We start from the raw sequence: 19,723 nt of genomic DNA, 5'->3' as shown, positions 1-19,723 counted from the left end.
CGTTATACAAATCACGAATTACGAATCACGAATTGCGAATACGCGCATAGTCTGGCGCTAGCTTTAAACGCATCTATTTCAAATCGTAAAGATATAAGAATAGAATGCGCGAGCGAGCTGAAAAAGCGATATCGCAATAGAAAGAGAAAGCTGCATATAGGTTCCTTCTGTCTGTCTAATGTGCACGCTCTGACAAGGACACAAAGGGTCTATATGCAGCTTTCTCTTTCTTTCCTATATCGCAGCTCACGCGTTAGCATATGACTCGCGCATTCTATTTTTATATTTTTATATGATTTCAAATAGTGCACATCTCTGAACAAATTGATATAGATATATTGGTTAAACACAATAAATAGAATGTATATATATATACATATACATATATATATATACAAATGTTTACACTAATCCTTCTAATTAATTCAATCAAATCTACAAAAATAAATATATATTTATTTTTTACAATATTGAGAAGTGTTGTGAGAAGAGTTGTGAAAGCTCAAGTCAATTCCTTGATGTCAGAGTTTGACTAGTTGTTAAAATAAACTTTAAAAAAGACTTAAAGGCATATGATTCTATATTTTTAGAATTTTTCATTTTTATAATATTTTTAATTCAATATTTTTAATTCATTTCATTTCAATTTAATTTTTTATATTAAGATCTTAATATTGTATTTTTAATTTTGCGATCACTATAAAGAACACTATAATCTTCATAAAAAAAGTTAAAAAATTATTTTAATAATATAATAATTATAATATATAATTATTATCCATCCATTCCTTTATTCGTCCCCTTGGGGATTGAAGGCGCTTTTCACGAGGAGCGTTTCCCAAACCTCTTTACAATCCCCCTCACTTCTCTACCATATACAATACAAATCATAAAAAAATACAACATATAATATACAATATACTATATTCAGCCGCCCCCGTCTTCTAACACTCTCCCCTTTTTCCTCTACATCTCCCAGCATTCCTCCATCTCCTTTCCTACGTTCCTCCCCACTCCGGCTCCATTCTCCCCTTCCAGCTTTCTCGAACTACCCCCCTTCTCTCCATCCTCCTTCTTCTTCCTCTTCACATTTCCTTCCTCTCCCCTCTCTTTCCTCCTTCCTCCTTTTACCATCTCCTTTACTCATCCTGCTCTCCCCCATTCTTTCATCAACTTTGTCTCCTTTCTTCCACCGGTACCCGAGCAGGCATATGGGGTGTGTTGGTTCGAACTGGATTCGAACCCGGGACCTTCCGAATGCCAGCCAGACACTGAGCATGCGGGGCCACTTTTCACCCCATTCTAATACATAATTATTATAATTGTTATACATTTATATTTTTCCAATATACATTTTACAATAAAATATAACCTATTGATTGGAAAACATTTCGAGAATTGCAGCGGTATCGCTTGGATATCGTTTTGCTAGGCTTGCATTTGGTACGTAATATGTATCTTCGAATCTGGAGAAGTATCGTCCTATCTCTATATTATTAATCAATTTCGATGCACATGACGATATATGATCTAATATAAAGAAAAAGATATAGTTTATATTGTACAGACAAAAAAATCATAAAACATATGTGATTTAAAAATGCTACCAATATTAATACCTTGTTCCATATAACATATTTTATTATTTTCAGTAAGAATTATATAATGCGGTTGATCGAAATTATCTGAAGATTTTTTACATATACATATGTGATAATTATATCCGTAACATTTACGTAAATATGGAAACATAAGAGTTTTTCCCAATTTAGATTTAAACATAGGATCACATTGATAATGCCATCCAATTATTACACCATCGTGATTATTCTTTTCTGCATTATAAGGGTAATAAAGTTTCCATGAATGCGTTACGATCATTCCTACCGCAAACTTAATTCTTTCTTTCCTTTTTTTTGCTTGTCTTTTTTTAGATCTAATCTGTGCATGTATAGATAATTATAATTAAAATTATTTTTTTATATTATTATTTAAATATTAAAATACACTAGACAATGTATAATAAACTATATACACCTCTATTGTCTTTGTAATATATCTGTATTCAGTTTCAATATTTATATTATTAATTTCTGTCATTATACGTCGGTATAGATAAGTAAATAACAAATTAAACTTCCACTTGCAATGTATATTATGATCTATTAATTCTTGGAGGAAATTAATCGTCATTAATCGTGTTATCTAAAAAAAAGCATGTAAACAAAATTTTGGTTACAGACAAAGAAAAGTTTATTATTTTTACTCATTGCTTCTAAAATATATTGACTCATTTACTTGACGTATTATATACAAGACTTGTAATTGTTGTTATCTTTAATAACTATTGCTAAAAATATTAGAAACTATATATAAGAAATTACTAACCCATGTATAATCTAATGAATCAAATTGTTTGTTATAGTTACATTTCTTTCTGACAATATTTGACGGATAAAATAGATTGAGTTCCTCCGTCATAAATAAATATTCAGTATATTTAAAATCTTCTGCATTACTGCAATAAAGAAACAAATATATTCATATACATATATACATAGGTACATATATAAAGAGTATTAATTGTAATCGATCTATGATTTCTCTACCGTTTGTATGTAATGAACTTCTGAAAAATATTGTTGTAAATCTGTGTCAATTGAGCAACAAGCACTTCTATAAATTATCGGAGATGTGACAATAAAAAATTTTTTCTGTAAATAATAAAAAAAATTGCCTAAAATTATATATACATATACGTATACACTCCGCAAAATAATTAAAGGATAAAAAAAATTGTCTAAAAAATAGGCAAATTTTAAATAGCTGTAACTTTGTTTCAAAAAATAAAAATTTAAATTTTAAATAAAGTTTTTAAAGCTTGAAATCTTTACTTTCAAAAGGTTACAACTGTTTTTAATTTTCTTCAATTCTGGTATTTTTTATCGAGAATTGAAGACAAAGCGGTCATTTTCACTTTAATTGTTTATAACTCCATTAAAAATTGTACATCAATTTTAAAACTAAAAAGCTGAATCTTTGCTCTATAGTATGATATAGTGGCCGAATTTTTTTTTAACTTGTTAACTTTTTTACAAATAGGTGAAAATAACGAAAAAATTCGCGAGTTTGCTCTTTTTTGTTTAAACTTCGAAAAAAATTACGCAAAATGACTAAAAAACTTTTATCGCCTGAAATTTTTGTGTCTTTTAGTATCCCAAACTTGACAAAAAATCATAGACTTGCTGTGATAATTTCTTTATAGTGAGCCGTATGTTCAAAATGATCGATGTGTATAATATGTTAAAAGAACTTGATTTGTTTTGATAAAAAGATTTTAAAAATTAAAATCTGTGGCAGAAAAATTTTCTCCACTTTTTAACATAATATTTTAACTTTCCTCAACATAAAATTTAGAAAATTTAAAGTTGCATATAATTTCCAAAATTACCACCTACATTAGCTTCATCCAAAGCGCAAATCCAATTGTACAACCTCTACATGGTGAACTTTATTTTGTGTGTATGTGTGTGTGTGTGTGTGTGTATTCATATTTATATATTAATATGTATATAATCAAATCTTTATGAGAGTATTTATATAATGTATATGAGAAAGTATGAATACAAACCAGAAATAAAAACCAGAAATACTGAAAGGCTAAAATAATAATTACTACTAAAGCTAAAATTATACTTACTATTTTGGATTCCATAAGATTTCAATAGAACGTATTTGAATATCACTTGGTACTACAACGCAGTGTATACCAAGTCTTCTGGCTACACTGTGAAACGTAATAGTTAGAAGATACCTTCGAACAAATTCTGAAATCTATGTCATAAATTATATAGGATGTTTCTAAAACTATGTCAGAGATTTTAAGGGCGTATTTTAGAGTCAAAATTAGAAAAAAAGTTCGTATAAACATGGGTAAAAAAAATGCTTCTCCTCCGAGTTATAAACCCCTAAAGTTGGAGAAAATAATCGAAAAATGTATTATATAGCTCTCGGAGACTTTTTCACAGATCATTGAAATTTTGCACAGCGTAATAATTAATAGTGACCTTCATTTATATGTGCTTTTGACAATTTAATCTAATTTTGAAAGGGAGATATGGGACGGTGTTAATTTTCATTTTTGGTTTATAGGAACTTTTTTTCTTATTATGATCCCTAGAATACGCCGTTAAAATCTCTGACATAGATTTAGAAACACTCTGTATATTAAAAAATATATAGAAATTAGCTTTTAAGCCCGCGCTACGCGCGGAAATACTTCAAAATTTTTTTTTTTTTTGCAATTGACGAAAGAAATGTGTTATGCACCCCCGATGTTGCGGGGGAGTGTAAGACTCTCACCCATTAAAAACCCTCTCTGTACACAAAATCAAAATCTCAGTAAAATCTTACTATACAACAAAACTTTTTAAATTTTGGCATTAATATAAAAAAAATCAATCCATTAATAAATAAATGCTCTCACCCACTAAAAACCATCTCTATACACACACACTCACACTAAAGCCACAACCAAGAGGTGATTTTTAATCAAATGTGTGTGTGTGTTGTGCGTGCGTGTGCGTATGCATTCGTGCGTGTGTGCGTTGTGACATGACAATTTTTCATTAAAAAATTAGTCCGTCACAAGGATCGGAAGACCCGACCGGGAAGGATTTTTGGGGTCTCAGCTCTCTTTAGAATAAGAGAGAGAGAGAGAGCGATCCGAGCGCGGAATCGGACACGATTCTGCCGCTTCGCGTTTTGTTGCGTGCTGTCGTAGCTAGTAAGATTTTTTGGTAATTGCTGCGGCAGCAATTAGAGAAATTAGCGAAGGTCGAGGGGGAAGCGACGACATCTCAGCCGGAGGAGAAATCGAGGAGAGAGAGAGACAGAGCGAGGGGAGGCCACGCCATACGGAACACGCTAGGTGAGATCGCTTTTAAACTATCACGACCTTTATTACATTTCGGGACGATAGTTGCCGCATAAAAATTAAAAGAAAATTCCTCTTCCCTAGGAACCGAGGGCTACGGAAAGGGGAAGGCCACTCTGCGCGAGGATTGCGCAGGAGCCCCACCACGGAGTTACGGCAAGGGACCCGAGAGCATGCCCGGCGCCCGGACCCGGATGCGATCCACGATCGATTGAGGACTCGCGGCGGACGACATCTGGTGTCCGAGGCGGCCGGAGTTGGGCTCTCCGTAAGCTGCCGAAAGAATTTCCCGCCCGGTATCCTACGGGAATGGAAGGATGACCCCGGTAAAGGGAAAAGAACGCGAAAATGAAGGGCAGCAATGACGACCGCGGGGACCCTCCAGGCCGCCTTACGGCCCTGATTACAGGAGCGCCCCGATCGGCCTAGTTCGGCGATACGGCGCCAGCGTGTCTCCGGCGGGACTCCACCTTCCACTCGTCACTCGTCACTGTCGGGCGAGACTAGCACGGGAGCAGAGGTCCCATCTGAGAGAGAACGAGTGCCAGAATTTTGTGGAAGCGAGAGTGCGAGATTGAAGGACGAGAGCCCGGTGAGACGTCGTCGTCAACTCCGACCAGTAATTAGAGGTGGTTCGTTCGAAGGAGTCGCACCGAGGAAACGGGGGCCGTAATTGATAAATTTAGCTGGCGAAATGACGGCAAGCGTAACGTCGTAGAGTTGCGCGAGTTTCTTTGTGACGGCCGCAGGTGAGACGACTCCTTCGAACCCTCTTGTTTCGCGAAAATCTCTCTCTTTTCACTAGCCCGCAGTCCGAGCTCTAAGTTAACGAACATTATACGTTTCTTATTGTGTGTCGCGATTTCACGCCTCCCCGCTAGCTACCGTCTATGATTTATGCGATCGGTGAGCTCGTAAGTCCGAAATTTTGCGCGTGTCCTTGTGAATATTGTTCTGGAGTTATTGTTAAACGAAGGGGCGACACGGAAGTGACCCGACCCTTCGTAGTATTGTAATTAGCGCGAGCGAGGAGTCCCCGATTCGATATTCACGCGGTAGCGGATACCGGCCGGATCACGTGCGCGGCGCGTGAAAGTTGATATCCCGGTGCGCGGACGCAAGTTTTTCAGTAGCATCGAATTCCGGGTGTGTGAAGTTGGCACGCCTATGTTACGATATCATAGTTCTGTTAAGAGTTCTGAATTATTTAGAAGCTAAAGAAGAGTTCTTGATAATTTTTATAAATAGTTCCGGTCATTATGATAATGAAAATTAACTTTGAAAAATGGGGGTGTCAACTTCACGGTATTTTTACACATCGAGTTCCAATAGTTCTGAGCTTAATTTTAAAACTCTTTTGAGTAGATCTATAGTTCCTAATACTTTTTTTAAAGAGTTCTGCAGTTTTTAGATAAAAAAAAATACTTAAAAAAAATATTAAAAATTTTAGAAAATTTGATTTTAAGATACGATAGTTCTGGGATATTTCTATTATTATTTTATTGATTTCGAAGAGTTCTCTGCAATTAAAAATAATTTATATCCAAAAATGAAAAAATTCTACACTTTAAACGAAATTTCAAAAACCAGTTAAAAATAACACGTATCTTCTTATTCCGTCACCCGATTGCATTGACTCACAAGACTTTTCGTCAACACTCGTCGAGAACTGTCCAGAACTCCAGTCAGAACTAATCGGAACTCTGAAAAAATTTTCGACCTCGAAACTTGGAAAATTTTCAATAACCGTTCAAATATATCTGACATCTTGCAAACCGTTGGTCCGATCGCATTAACCCATAAGACTTTTCGTCAACACTCGTCGAGAACTGTCCAGAACTCCAGTCAGAACTAATCAGAACTCTGAAAAAATTCTCGACCTCGAAACTTGGAAAATTTTCAATAACCGTTCAAATATATCTGACATCTTGCAAACCGCTGGTCCGATCGCATTAACCCATAAGACTTTTCGTCAACACTCGTCGAGAACTGTCCAGAACTCCAGTCAGAACTAATCGGAACTCTGAAAAAATTTTCGACCTTGAGACTTAGAAAATTTTTAATCACCGTTCAAATATATCTGACATCTTGCAAACCGTTGGTCCGATCGCATTAACCCATAAGACTTTTCGTCAACACTCGTCGAGAACTGTCCAGAACTCCAATCAGAACTAATCGGAACTCTGAAAAAATTTTCGACCTTGAGACTTAGAAAATTTTTAATCACCGTTCAAATATATCTGACATCTTGCAAACCGTTGGTCCGATCGCATTAACCCATAAGACTTTTCGTCAACACTCGTCGAGAACTGTCCAGAACTCCAATCAGAACTAATCGGAACTCTGAAAAAATTTTCGATCTCGAAACAGAAAATTTCGAGATCGAAAATTTTTTCAGAGTTCCGATTAGTTCTGATTGGAGTTCTGGACAGTTCTCGACGAGTGTTGACGAAAAGTCTTATGGGTTAATGCGATCGGACCAACGGTTTGCAAGATGTCAGATATATTTGAACGGTGATTAAAAATTTTCTAAGTCTCAAGGTCGAAAATTTTTTCAGAGTTCCGATTAGTTCTGACTGGAGTTCTGGACAGTTCTCGACGAGTGTTGACGAAAAGTCTTATGGGTTAATGCGATCGGACCAGCGGTTTGCAAGATGTCAGATATATTTGAACGGTTATTGAAAATTTTCCAAGTTTCGAGGTCGAGAATTTTTTCAGAGTTCTGATTAGTTCTGACTGGAGTTCTGGACAGTTCTCGACGAGTGTTGACGAAAAGTCTTATGGGTTAATGCGATAGGACCAACGGTTTGCAAGATGTCAGATATATTTGAACGGTTATTGAAAATTTTCCAAGTTTCGAGGTCGAAAATTTTTTCAGAGTTCCGATTAGTTCTGACTGGAGTTCTGGACAGTTCTCGACGAGTGTTGACGAAAAGTCTTATGGGTTAATGCGATCGGACCAACGGTTTGCAAGATGTCAGATATATTTGAACGGTTATTGAAAATTTTCCAAGTTTCGAGGTCGAAAATTTTTTCAGAGTTCCGATTAGTTCTGACTGGAGTTCTGGACAGTTCTCGACGAAGTGTTGACGAAAAGTCTTATGAGTCAATGCAATCGGGTGACGGAGTAAGAAGATACGTGTTATTTTTAACTGGTTTTTGAAATTTCGTTTAAAGTGTAGAATTTTTTCATTTTTGGATATAAATTATTTTTAATTGCAGAGAACTCTTCGAAATCAATAAAATAATAATAGAAATATCCCAGAACTATCATATCTTAAAATCAAATTTTCTAAAATTTTTAATATTTTTTTTAAGTATTTTTTTTTATCTAAAAACTGCAGAACTCTTTAAAAAAAGTATCAGGAACTATAGATCTACTCAAAAGAGTTTTAAAATTAAGCTCAGAACTATTGGAACTCGATGTGTAAAAAAATCGTGAAGTTGACACCCCCATTTTTCAAAGTCAATTTTCATTATCATAATGACCGGAACTATTTATAAAAACTATCAAGAACTCTTCCTTAGCTTCTAAATAATTCAGAACTCTTAACAGAACTATGATATCGTAACATAGGGGTGCCAACTTCACACACCCTCGAATTCCGGACGGCGCGCGCGACTTACCCGGATTTCTATTGCGGCGATATCTATGCACGGATATTTCGGTGTGACCCGGAACTAGACGGTCTAATTGCGAGTTGTCAAAGACCGTCTATCGGCTCGTACAGCGTTCCGACGGCTAAGAGAGCCGCTCTCTCTCGAGTCGGGGAAGATCGTCGCGGAGAGACAAGGCGATTGCCGACGTTAAAACATCGATTCTAGCTGCCGGAGCCCGGTTAAGCCTCGCGGGGTGAAACGACGTTGTCGAGGAATCGTCCTCGAAACTATTGTTTTCGGATTATTGCTTGTCTGCCCGGCTTCGACCTTGGGCACGAGAATCGAGACCCGTCGGCGATTGCGAGCGATCGGCGAGACGACCACCGAATACTTGTTGTCTCTATCTAAATTTTATTTTTCTCTTTATTATTATTTCTATTTATTTTCTTTTGTTTTGTTTAAATTCCTATTTATTTTTTTTGTTCAAATATACTCCTGAAAAATCGCAAACTTTGGTCCCGTTATTCTCACTCCTCCTCTGTCGCAAAACGAACCCTTTCCGTCGGCCGAGCTGCCGTGCACTTAATCGTCGCGATCTCTTGGAGCGGGTAATCGACCGGGCTGTTGCTATATTCGAGACGGACGCGTCGACCTCGCCGCGGATTACCCTGTGTGTAGCGGTACGGTTCCTCGTACCTGGCGCCCAATTAAATTCAAATCACGATCGAGTTACGATTAGAGAAATTGAACGTTCGATTATTCCGAGTCTTTTAAGAAGTCGTGTCGAAGAAAGCTCCGCGTAAATAACCATAATTATAGTTAAAATTATCGGTTACAGCGTGCGTGCGTGTGCGCGCGCGCGCGTGTGTGTGTGTGTGCGCGCGCGCACCATCGCAGACAGATGGCCTAGGAGTAATATAATTCTCTCTCTCGAAAAAAAAAATTTTTTTTAAACTACATCGTCGCCGTCTCCGTAAAATTTAAAAAAATTTTGGTACCGATTTCAAGAAAATCGGTCCATTAATGAATGAGTAGTTCGCGGTCAACAGACAGACAGACGATACTTATATATTATAACCGATAAATTTTTAGTCAATTTAATAATTATCGTTATTTTCGCGGAACTTCCCTCGGCACGATCTCTCGGAACATTCGGGCGCTCGAGCGTGCGGGTTAAATTACTGAAATCTATCTAACCGGAATGGGCGCCAGGCACGGAAGCCGTGCCGCTACTCCCTGGGACTCCGCGACGCGGTCGCCGCGTCCGTCTCGAATCCGGCACGCCCGATCCAATACCCGCTAAGAGATCGCGACGAGCCAAGGCGCGGCAGCTCGGCCGACAGCAGGGGTTCGGTTTGCGACAGCGCAAGAAGGAGAATAACGGGGCGACTTAGATGGGTTTTCATGGGTATATTTGCGTAAACCAGAGAAAGTAATAAATAAGAAAGCGTATTAACGACATAGTATGAATAAAAAAAACAGAACAATATAAATTCAATATATCGTATTACGACAAACGGACATTCGGTCGACAGCGGAGACCGGTGAACATAATTGGACAGAATAATATGATCCGCGTTGCATCGAAATTTTCGCATACGGATGTCGGCGTATTAGAACTATGCGGAAGTCGCTCGCGCTGCCCGATAATTCGATACTATAAACGTACGGTCACGCGCCGGGACATTAAAGTACCCGCGCCGCGCACGTGATCCGCTCCTTCGGCTACCCGCGTGAGTATCGAATCCGGGACTTCTCGCTCGCGCCGATTACCACCGAACTGAGGGTCAGGCCCTTTTCGTATACCGCCCTTCGCTCATTATACGATAACCAGTAACAAAATACCCGCGCTGCATACGACTTTACGAGCTCACCGATCTTATTAATTATACCCGACAGCTAACGAGAAACGTATACTCGCGATACACAAATGAATCGGACAAAATTTTCTATCACCGAGCTCGGACTGTGGGCTCGCCGAAAAGAGAGAGATTTTCGCGTAATAAGGGGTTCGAGCGAGTCGTCCTCCGGTGGCCGTCACACAAGGCCTCCCGAGAATCTATGACATGGCGTCGGCCGCCATTTCGGCAATTATTTCGGCAACTACTTCGACTCGGCTCTATTTCGCCGGTGCGACTCGCTCGAACAATCTATCTTCTGAATGGGTCGGGGATGGCGACGACGTCTCACCAGCTTCGTCCTCCGCAACGTCACTCTCGCTTTGATCTCTATCTGCGCTTCCCTTTTTCTCGTCGACAGGACCTCTACTCCCTCGCGCGTCTTGCCCGACAGTGACGAGTGGAAGTCTCGCCGGAGACACGCTGGCGCCGTATCGCCGAACTAGGCCGCTCGGGGCGCTCCCGTAATCAGGGCCGTGAGGCGGCCCGGAGGATCCCCGCGGTCGTGGTGGCGGCTCATCGCTTCCGCGCTCTTTTCTTTACGGGGTCGTTCCTCCATTCCCGTAGGATACGGGCGGGAAAATCTTGCGGCAGCTTACGGGGGCCCGATTCCGGCCGCCTCGGACGCCGGATGTCGTCCGCCGCGAGTCCTCAATCGATCGTGGATCGCATCCGGGTCCGGGCGCCGGGCATGCCATCGGGTCCCTTGCCATAACTCCGTGGCGGGGCTCCTGCGCACTTCTCGCGCGGAGTGGCCTTCCCCTTTTCCTCAGCTCTCGATCCCTAGGGAAGAGGAGATGGATATTAATTTTACGCGGCATCTACTGTCCCGAAAAGTATTTACAGTCATGATAGTTTAATAGCGGTCTCACCGAGCGTGTTCCGTAAGGCGTGGCCTCCCCTCGTCCTGTTTCTTTCCTTTTGCCGCTTTTCCTCCGGATGAGATGTCGTCGCTTCTCCCTCGACCTTCGCTAATTTCGCCAACAGCTGCCGCAGCAATCGCAACAGCTACGGCAGCACGCAATCGCAACGCGCAGCGGCGGAATCGCGTCCGATTCCGCGCTCGAATCGCTCTCTCTCTTTCTTATCTTAGAGAGAGCAGAGGTCCCAAAATCACCCCCCCGGTCGGGTCTCGCGACCCTTGTGACGGACAATTTCACCAAATGAAAACTGTCACGTCACAATATATACTAGCTTTTCAGCCTCAAAGCCCCTGTATATAACCTTCCTTTTTAATTTATATCTCTTATTCTTTTTTTTCTCAAAAACAAAAAAAAGCCACGTAAGATCACTCCCCGGAAAATAAGTAAAATTTTTGTACCGATTTCACGAAAATTGGCCTATAAATGTAGGAGTAGTTCGCGATCAAACAAAGAAAATTAGGTGTTCTGTCTGTTTGACCGCGAACTACTTCAACATTTGTGGATCGATTTTTGTGAAACAGGTACCAAAATGTTACTAATGTTACGGGGATGGATGTTATGTGGTTTTGTTTTTGTTTCTTTTCTTATTTCTTTTTTAATTTAATTCCAAACAGACAGAATTGTTGGTGCTTATTGACATTAAATAAAAAAAAGAAAAACGAAACAAAAAACAAAAAAAAATACGTAAGATCACTCCCCGAAAAATTAGGAAAATTTTGGTACCGGTTTCACGAAAATCGGTTCATAAATGTGAAAGTAAATCGCGGTCAGACAGACAGACAGACAGAGGAAGAAAATTATATACAGGGTGTCCGGTGGTTCGCGTTTCACCTGTCGTGGGCAGATTCCTGGGATCATTTGGAGACGATTTTTCCTCAGCGAAAATGTCGAGGCACCAATAATTTTCGAGTTATAAGCGATTGAAAATAAAGGGTTTTTTACAAACTAAGCCTTGTGGAAATAAAATATTAACAAAATCACATTCTTCAGTTAATTTCAGGTAGAGTTTACTTTAATAGAATTTTAATTTAAGGCTTAGTTACAAAGATACATGATGACAAAAATTGGGAACATGCAAAAAATGATGACCTCCCTCGACATTTTCGCTGAGGAAAAATCGTTTCCAAATGATCCCAGGAATCTGCCCACGACAGGTGAAACGCGAACCACCGGACACCCTGTATATAGATAGATATATAGAAATATTTAGAAATTATATATTAGAAAAATTATATCCAATATTTATAAGATATAAAACACAGTTATGCTCTGCCTTAGCGCATAATAATCTAAATAATTATAATATTTGATATAATTCAAAATAACTTACGCAATTTATATATTCATCTTCATTTAGATCTAATGATATCAATAATTGATGGACGTCTAAATCAGAGAATATAAATTCTTTAAGTATAGGCATAATTTGTTTTGCTTCTGTTGGATTCCAAAAATTGTCATAGATATTGTTATCCCTCCAAAAATCAAATTGCTCCAAGGACGTTGAAAATATTGAATGCTTAGGATATTTATTTCTAAGGCGACGTCGTATTTCTTGAGCAATATCATTTAACCATGTTCTTATAACCGAATAAGAAATATGTGGTTGAAAATATTGTGCCACTATAGTAAGCAACTGCTCTAAAAGCTGCTTTTCTTTCGGCATATTCAAAAATTTGATTAGCTTGTATATAAATCGATATTGTTTTAGATAGTAGGAAATTAGACCAAAGTTATATCTACTTGTCAAATTGAAATTGTCTTGCCTGAAAAAAATTTATATATTAACTATACGATTACACTAAATTATAATGTTAATAGCAATATAGTTTATTGAATTCCACCATTGTGATTGTGCAGAAATAATTCTATTCAAATCATCCAAAACGAAGTAATACATCATTGAGTCTTCAGCTGTGGAACACAGAAAACATTCCAATCTAATTTTTTTCTTTTTCATTAAGTTATTATCGGACGTCAAGGACACATAATGCTGCAGTTTTTTGATGCACTTTATACTCGCTTTTATTTTTTCCTCAAAATTTAAATGATCAAAATATTTTTTCTGTTCCTTTGTGTTATATTTTTTTCTTGCAGTAGGACACCTAAAATTAAAATAAAAAATTATAAAAATATATTAAACAACATCATAATAGTAATCAATTTTGAACAATATATTTTTTAAAATATCCATAAATTTTCTAACTACATATACACATTAATATTAAAGAAATTATAAATTTTTTTAAATATGGATTTATCTATTTAATAGGGAAATATAATTACCAACTTACAAAATTAGTTTCTTTATCCAAATTAATTAATTAATTTTATATATAAATAATTTAACAAATTAAATTTTTATGTGTGATTTTACTTCTAATTGGACAAAAATGGAACTTTTTTTATTTTATCCTTTTTAATGATTTTTTATGAGAAATTTAAATTATGTATTTTTTTATTTGTTAAAATTTTTTTTTGCAGAAATTATAAGTAATAAAATATATGTGAAAAATAAAGAAATTATCAACTATAATAATTAATATATTTAAATATATTTGTCATAGAAGTATTTTAAATAATTTTAAATCTAATTAGACATAATTTTTTACACCAATAGTTTAAGTTACAAAAAACTGCTAATTTCTGCTAATTGTTCTAAATAATTGAAATGTTTAATTATTTTTTCATCAAAAAGTACATTTTTAAAAAATTTTTATATAATGCTCCTTTATTTTCTATTTCATTCTAGAAGTCATATTTTTCAAGAATTCATATTTTTTATTTTATAGAAAAATCGATGAATTCTATTTTTTATATATTATTAATAAATAAGACGTCGTCACTGGCTTAAGATTAAATAAGTAGCGTAACGCGTCGATTTCTTCGGAAATCTGTAGAAAGAATGTACAATATAAATGACGTAATTTATGAATGATATTAAATAGTCAACATTATACAAATCACATTTTTGTTATAAAATTTTTAATAATTGTGTGATATTTCTGATAAGGTAAATTATTACTGTACTCTATAATTTGACCGTTATTTTTTCCTTTTTGTTCTGAATAGCGGGCATCTTTTCTGCAACAAATGTTATATCCTAATCGGTCTTATCTGAAAATTTCTATAGATCCAGACTTTCAGCGTCCTACGACAACCTTCTCGGTCTATGACCTGAGTTTGTAAGATTGTCTTTATTTTAGTTTACTTTTATAGATGAATAAGAAACGTCTGTCAAGGTATTACTTTTATCTTTTTTTTTCCTAATAAGTTTAACAAACTTGTAATTTTGGCAATGTAAGTTATTTCTGCATAGATCTAAGTAAATCATCTTTACCGCACAATTTTCAAAATGTAAACATTTATAACGAAAACGTGATTTATATTGTGATGACCTGGAGTATGCGGGGTGACGTAAAGGAAATACTCGGTATAGACGAGGTAACCAATTGCTTTATTTTATTTGGCTAGGCCCGAACCGAGACCTTCGGTCGTCCGTCCTCGACTGACTATAAAGACATACACAAGTGTAGAATACTTCTTATTAGTTCGCTGATGGTCTGTGTGGCAGCACCTCCCGGATGCCTGATACCACACCCTTCCCCGCATTCTTTTCAACTGTTTTAGACACGATTACATACGACCCTCCATCATGTTTAACTGTACCACTTATGGGGTTAACTATCCCGTTTTTTTTTTTTTTTTTTTTTTTTACTTGTTTCGAATGCGTTCGGATCGTCGTAGCTTAATCTTTTCCGCAGGTTTATCTCCTTTCTGCTCGTGTACAGCGTTTTTCTGTTTGTCCGCGTCTACTTCAGGCTGGCCAGCTATCAGTTGATTGGCATGTCTCTTCCACGTACAACCGTCCTTTGTTTTAACGTCATACATTGTCCCCAGTGTACGTTCGCGTGTTACGACGGCGGGTGCCCATCTCTCATTCCCCCCCTAAAATCTTTGGCCATTACCGAGTCTCCTGACTTAAAATTTAACTTTCGCGTTCCAGTGTAGTTTTTAATTTGTCGTTCTTGTTGAACTTATACATGTTCGGAGGCCGGTGAGGGCCGCAGAACTGAAAAACGATTTCGAAGTTCTCTATTGAATAACATGCTTGCGGGGGATCTTTGCGTGGTCGCCTGTGGCGTGGCCCTAAAATCAAAAAGGAATTGTCGGACTGCTGTTTGAAGCGACATGATCAACCATCATACTTTTTACTTTACGTTTAAAAGTATCTACTAAGTTTTCTGCGGCGCCATTGGTAGCAGGGCAATGTGGTGCCGTTGTGCTGTGTTTAATTTTAGCATTCTTTAGTAGGCTTTTTTTTCTCCCTTAAACGCGGCTGCGCTCTCTCGGTAAGAACTAAATCTAGCTTGCTTTTTGTAAATGTACCCAGACCCTTTGCAAAAACATTTGGAAATTTCGCTCGTAAATTTTCGATCTCTGTGTTACTTCCTAACATTGTAAATACTTGCCCGCTCGAAATCTCATTTTCTCGACTCGTTATTCTACCTATTGTTGGTGGTGGCCACATTTTCAGTGCCTCTAGCCAACTTCTCCCTAACAGTGGAGGTCCACCTCCCGGAATTACATATAAGATACGCTGCCCTTTCGTTTCATTGCCCTCGATGTCTACCCTCACGTATCCTACTGATTGTATTGGTTTTTTATTATACGCGTTTAGTGTTCTTGACGCCTTTGCCAACGGAATTGACGAGAAATATCGTTCATAATATTTTCTAGAAATTGCCGAGTATGCAGCCCCCGTATCCGGTTCCATTTTCAAAAAAATCTTATTGACTTTAATAGTTTTGTAATGAGGCGCAACCGTTTTTTCTTCTAGTTTGCGGTTCGGCGATTCGCTCCGATTATAATTAATTATTTTCTCTCTATCTCTAATCATAAACATATCTGCTGCGTATTGCTGCTCCGATGTATCGTCGTCGTCTGAACTCTGATCTTCGTTTGTTTCCACGTCGATCCGGTGTTGGGCTCCTATTTGTCTCGGATTATTGACTCTCTTCGGGTACATTTTGAATAGGTGTCCTTTTTCGCTACACTCACTACAGTACTTTTCTCGCAAAGTACACTCTGCCTTTATATGATTGTCCTTGCCGCAACAATAACACTGGCGGCCCCTCGAATTTCCTGACGTGCTCGGCGTATCTTGGGTTTGGTGCCGTTGGCGTGAATTTCGTTTCTTTGACGGTTGAAATTTTTTTGTGTGGCTCTATTGTCTGGGTATCGTTTGGACTGTTTATTCCTTTCGTGAGGCCGTACCATGTGTAGTGTCGCCGTCGTTGCTCCGTCACCTAGGCTCTTGTTTGTCTTATGTGTGTTAGCTATTTCGACGGTTTTTGCCAGCTGTTCCAATTCGTCCAAGGACGTTGCTGCTGATTTGAGAGTAATTCGTATCGAATTAAATCACTAGATGTGCCCGCGATCAATTGATCTTTAATTTGATTATTCACCTCGGTTGTAGCAAATTGACATTCTTTCGCCATTGTTCTTAACGCTAAGACGAACTCCGTTATCGTTTCTTTTTTTTGTTTACGTTCCCGGAACGCATAGCGTTGTATGTGCTCGTTTTGTTTTGGAGCATACATTTGAATTAGTTTCTCTTTGAGTACTTCGTACGCCAACGTGAGCGGCTTGGCCGGTGCACATACCGCCTGTAGCTCTTTGAATACCTCCGGTGTCAGTTGCGTAATCAGTAATGCTGCCCGTTTACCATCGGGTATGTCGTTGAGGGCAATGAACGCCTCCGGCTAATCCTCGAATGTTCTCCAGTGTGAATCCTTCTTAAACGTATTAATGTTCCCTAGTATGGAAGCCATAGCCCTGGGTTGTTTGTTTTTAATATATATTGTGTTATCGTTTTTCACATATACGCTGAGTTCTCTGCGAATTTCTTCTATGGTGGCACTTTCCGATATTTTTATTTCGTAATTTTCGCACACTTGGCGCGCTTGGAATTTGCTTAATTTATAAATCCATCTGGTACGTCTCTCTCTAACCTCGGCGTCGATGGCCTCCCAATTTATGTCTCCGTCATCACTAAACATGCCCCCCCTTTTTATTTATTGTTGGGGCTTGGATCCCCTCCTCGTCGCCACTGTGATGACCTGGAGTATGCGGGGTGACGTAAAGGAAATACTCGGTATAGACGAGGTAACCAATTGCTTTATTTTATTTGGCTAGGTCCGAACCGAGACCTTCGGTCGTTCGTCCTCGATTGACTATAAAGACATACACATGTGTAGAATACTTCTTATTAGTTCGCTGATGGTCTGTGTGGCAGCACCTCCTGGATGCCTGATACCGCACATATATTATGTGGATTATATTCAATTTTATGTGGAATATATTCAACATTATAAATTATGTGATTTATACTGTACATCTTCCTAAAAGAATTTCTGGAAAAGTTTTCAAGCTACTTGAGTCAGCGACGGCGTCCTATTTATTAAAAATATATAAGAAATAGAGTTCATTAATTCTCTATAAAATGAAAAATATGTACACTTTCAAAATAAAATAGAGAATAAAATTACATTATTTAAAAAATTTTACAAAGTAATTTTTTTTAAAATTATTAAACATTTATACATTTCAATTATTTATAACAATTGTAATTTGCCATTTCTTGTTAATTTAAACTAATTATATAAAAAATTTGTCTAATTAGCTTTATCCATGCAGTTTTTAAAATATCTATGTACATATATAGATAACTATATATATCAATAGATACTAAATTAGAGATATTAATTTTTTAATTTGACAACTTTTTTATTCTTTACGAAAATTTTATTATTTATAATTTCTGCAAAAAATATTTTGGACAAATGAACAATACGTATACAATACTTTTTCTTATTTTATGTATATTTCACGTGAAAAGTTTTGATTGATTTGAAAAATGCGAAGTCAAAGAAAATTAATTTTTGTCCTATTTGACTCTTATGCTCATTATGTAATAATAAAGCCTAGACAAGGAAAAAATTTTAAATCATAATTTATGATAACAAGATGTCACAAGCCACGAACAATAGCGAATTGTTATGAAACGATGCGTTGCTTGAAATTGACGTAACATGTTATGAATCATTATACTTTTAAATGCATTAAGATTTCAGTTTTATTAATTTTCAATCTTATATTACGTTTGTAATAAATTGTATATATAACATTACGTTTGTAATGAATTGTAACATTACAGATAAATTCGATATGCAGTAAAACAATAGGCACAATTAATAATGTAATAACATATAATAACTTATTTTTTAAAACTATTTTCGCAGATATTTTATTCAATAAAAATTAAAATTTATATAAAAGAAATTTTTAAACTTAAGCAATTTATAAAAAACTAAAAAACATATATAAATAAAAGTCGTCTAACAATAAATAAAATAAATTTTTTAAATAAGAAAGTACCTCTCGTAATATTTCTTCTCCCAAAACTTGTTATTGTTCGATAGTATATGCTGAAATTTTGTACACGTGGAAATAAAACTCAAGGCATCCTCAATGCTGATGTTGTCGTCTCCCAGAATGATAACACTCACTTCGTCGGGCAAGGATGTTATCGAAACCATCGAAAAAATTCAATAATGCACAAAAGAGTTCGCAACGGACGTTATTAACTGTAGTTTTATATCATTAAATTTATTTGTATACTTATATGTATACGAATAAGAGCGCACAAAGTTTACTCTATTAGCACCGCGATGCGTCCGTAACGAATTGTCTTTTATGTGAAGACTGAGAAGACTGGATGCACCGCCTTTGCGGCCAAACGTGTCAAATTATTCAACTGTGTATGTATATGTATGTGTATGTTAATGATCAGAAAAAACAGATAAAAATTTCTATTTTCTTATTGGTAAACAATAGAATTACTTTCCTAAAATTTCTGAAAAAACTTTCTAGACAATCATTTTTTACTGTTTGTAAGATTTATTTTAAGACATTGTTTCAATATTATTTTAAAGAAAGATCGTTTACACTGTCATATATAACTATCTCATCTATTTGAAAATTTATATGCCACGCAATCGAGTCATAGCTTTAAAGAAATTTTAGAAATTTTCGTTATCTGAGTTTGACAATAAATAATAATTATAAATTTATTTTCTTTGTTTGTTTTTTTATTTCTTTTCTCTTTAAACAATTTTTTTTTATTTTCATAAAATGACTTTTCGATATTTTGCATATTTACGAGATGTTTTAAAATTTTGTATTTATAAGTTTTTTTAAAGTATTGCATTTTAATTATGTTCTTGTTAAATATTTTGTAAAGTGTGCATTTTTTTCAAAGCGCAAATTCTCATTACTTGCCAATTATTTTTATTATACCGAGT

At 36.6% G+C, this 19,723-nt stretch overlaps 1 protein-coding gene across 4 annotated transcripts; it reads right to left on the bottom strand.

Annotated features, from left to right (window-relative positions):
* Positions 1-730: 730 nt before the first annotated feature.
* LOC145947749 (F-box only protein 21-like) lies at positions 731-19,106 on the bottom strand. 4 transcript variants are annotated; one of them, XM_083057528.1, is made up of 9 exons: positions 18,798-19,106; positions 13,202-13,462; positions 12,688-13,123; positions 3,701-3,834; positions 2,389-2,518; positions 2,038-2,205; positions 1,620-1,941; positions 1,373-1,530; positions 731-1,302 (listed from the first exon to the last, which is right to left on the bottom strand). In XM_083057528.1, exons 1-8 carry the CDS (start codon positions 18,956-18,958, stop codon positions 1,373-1,375), a joined length of 1,770 nt encoding a protein of 589 aa, XP_082913654.1. In that variant the 5' UTR covers positions 18,959-19,106; the 3' UTR covers positions 731-1,302. The 4 variants fall into 4 exon arrangements, with proteins under 4 accessions (XP_082913654.1, XP_082913653.1, XP_082913657.1 ...); XM_083057527.1 differs by having other exon boundaries at positions 731-1,530; XM_083057531.1 differs by lacking the exon at positions 18,798-19,106 and adding an exon at positions 14,756-14,821 and having other exon boundaries at positions 731-1,530.
* Between the last annotated feature and the right edge of the window lie 617 nt (positions 19,107-19,723).

This window comes from Prenolepis imparis, unplaced genomic scaffold, assembly GCF_030444845.1.
Source record: "Prenolepis imparis isolate NDT839.2.m4 unplaced genomic scaffold, iyPreImpa1.0 SCAF_135, whole genome shotgun sequence".
In the NCBI taxonomy this organism is placed as follows: Eukaryota; Metazoa; Arthropoda; class Insecta; order Hymenoptera; family Formicidae; genus Prenolepis; species Prenolepis imparis.
This window is presented reverse-complemented; position numbering and strand designations above follow the sequence as displayed.